Here is a 2,296-nt window from a genome sequence, read left to right as displayed (position 1 = left end):
ATATATATATATATATATATGGGGAAAAAAGGGAAAATAGAGAATGTTATTTTAGACTACTTAGTCAAGAAATTGAAGGAGAAAACGACATCGTTGCATGCATCACTTCTGACTTCACTCTCCTTTACTGGTGTATGAATATAAATCTCATCTCACCAGCTTACCTACCAATGCCTGTCCCCATCCAGAAAATGCCCACAAAAATTTCTTGAAAATGGGAAAAAAAAAATAATATATATTGAGATAAAATATTTATGGTGTACTTTTTTTTTTCTTTTTCCAGTTTCCTTCTTGCTTAAAAAGTTCACCTTTCCCCAAGCACTTAAAAAAAGATCCCACTTTTTGTAGAGAGAGAGAGAGAGAGGGGAAAGAGAGAGTGGAAAAGGAGCAAAGAGTTTGAGATAGAGTGGAAAAGGAAAATCTTGATGATAGAGAGAAGACAGGCCAAAACAAAATCTTGTACAACACACATACATATATATACAGCCCAGAAACAGCAAGAAACAAAGAGAAAGATACATGTATTTAGATACAAACTATATAGAGAGCGAGAGAAGAGAGTAGGAGAGGAGAGAGAGAGAGGGAGGGAAGATTGTGAAAGCATGCTTTGTCGGCCATTAGAGCTTCAATGAAGGGACTGGCAAATGTATCTTCCATCCAACAAGAAGATTTTTCAGTTTCGTTTTTCCATTTGAAGAAGGCCCTTTTGCTCTAATAACGAAAAAGTCCAAGACCTTGGGCTGTTTGGTGCTCTTCTTTTACTTCCGACGCAACACAACTTCCCATCAATTTAATACAAAAGAAAGCAATTTGATTAATTGCATTTGGATTCCGGGAACTTCTTTGACTTTTCTACCTTGAAAATTGGTTTTTTCTCTCTGTCTTCTCAAATCTTGCATGTGAATTTGAATTGCCCACCATTCTTGGAGAAGGGATTGAAGCTTCGGGGAGTTCAGATTTTTATCATGTTTCTGTGATAGCTTTATTTATGAATTCCATGATTTTTTCTATATGTTCTTCCCAAGGCATCACTTGAGTACGCGGAGAATCATCTGTTTGAAGTCTGTTCTTAATTTGGTGTTGGTCTCATGGAGCTAAAGGTATGCAAAGTCTTGGTCTTTTCTTAACCTCTTTTTATGGTGCTTGATTACTTGTTGTTTCTTATGTTGTCTATTCTTGAACATATGTAGCAATGACCATTTGGTGGAATGGATTTTCTGAATTGTTGGCTGCTGTCAAATAATCAATTCATTATCGCTTTGGGCCCTTGTCAAGGTTTATGAAAGATGCCTTTTCTCCGAGTTTCTATCAGAACTTGGAGTTTGGACAGTTCCTGATTATGATTGACACCATTTAGGTGTTTCTTTTGTGTCGAAACATTTTAGCAGAAGCAAGGAATAAACTTATCTTTCTGGTGTGTTTGGTAATTTGACCAAACTTAAAAGGTTGGTACAAAAATGTCTTGGGCGTTTGAGTTGAAGAAAGGTCTTCTTTGGGGATGCCTAGGAATATTGTCGGTCTCACTGATGCTGATTTGCCCGTCAGAGGCTCTGAGTGAAGATGGAATTTACCTCCTGCAGGTCAAGAAAAGCATTGTTGATCCCTTTAATTTTCTTTGGAATTGGAATCCAAATGATCAGACACCCTGCAATTGGATAGGTGTGAATTGCACTTCGGATTATAATCCAGTGGTATGGTCCCTAGATTTGAGCTTTCGGAATCTTTCAGGAACTCTGAGCTCCTGGATTGGTAATTTGGTCTATCTAACTTATCTTGATCTGTCAAACAATGGGTTCACAGGGAGTATTCCTAAGGAGATTGCAAATTGTTCAAAGTTAGAAACTCTTAACTTGAATGATAATCAGCTTGATGGGGAAATGCCAGTTGAATTGGGTAATCTTTCTCGCCTGATAAGTCTGAATTTGTGCAACAATCAGATTTCTGGTCCAATTCCTGAGGAGTTTGGTAAATTAACTTCTCTTGTTCAGTTTGTGGCATACACCAATAACCTCACTGGTTCGGTGCCTCGGTCTTTTGGTAACTTGAGAAGCTTGAGAATTTTCCGTGCAGGGCAGAATGCAATTTCTGGAAGTTTACCAGCTGAGATAGGCCATTGTGAAAGCCTGGAAATTCTTGGTCTTGCACAAAATCAAATAGGAGGCAACTTACCTAGAGAGCTTGGCATGCTCAAGAGATTAACTGATCTCATTCTTTGGGACAATCAGTTCTCTGGGACCATACCGAAGGAGCTTGAGAATTGTACAAGTCTTCAGACTCTTGCTTTATACCAGAACAA

General features: G+C 38.2%; 1 protein-coding gene across 1 annotated transcript in view; it reads left to right on the top strand.

Moving 5' to 3' along the window:
* Window positions 323–2,296, top strand: part of LOC105158723 (probable leucine-rich repeat receptor-like protein kinase At2g33170) — a 5,300-nt gene continuing 3,326 nt past the window's right edge. The window contains exons 1-2 of the mRNA XM_020692465.1: window positions 323–1,100; window positions 1,191–2,296. The exon at window positions 1,191–2,296 is cut by the window's right edge and continues 2,066 nt beyond it. Of these exons, the coding sequence (XP_020548124.1) occupies window positions 1,458–2,296 (839 nt within the window). The 5' untranslated portion in view covers window positions 323–1,100; window positions 1,191–1,457. The remainder of the gene's footprint in view (window positions 1,101–1,190) is intronic.

Source organism: Sesamum indicum, linkage group LG3 (assembly GCF_000512975.1).
Source record: "Sesamum indicum cultivar Zhongzhi No. 13 linkage group LG3, S_indicum_v1.0, whole genome shotgun sequence".
In the NCBI taxonomy this organism is placed as follows: domain Eukaryota; kingdom Viridiplantae; phylum Streptophyta; class Magnoliopsida; order Lamiales; family Pedaliaceae; genus Sesamum; species Sesamum indicum.
Note: the sequence above shows the minus strand (reverse complement) of the source record. Positions and strands in the feature narration are given on the sequence as shown.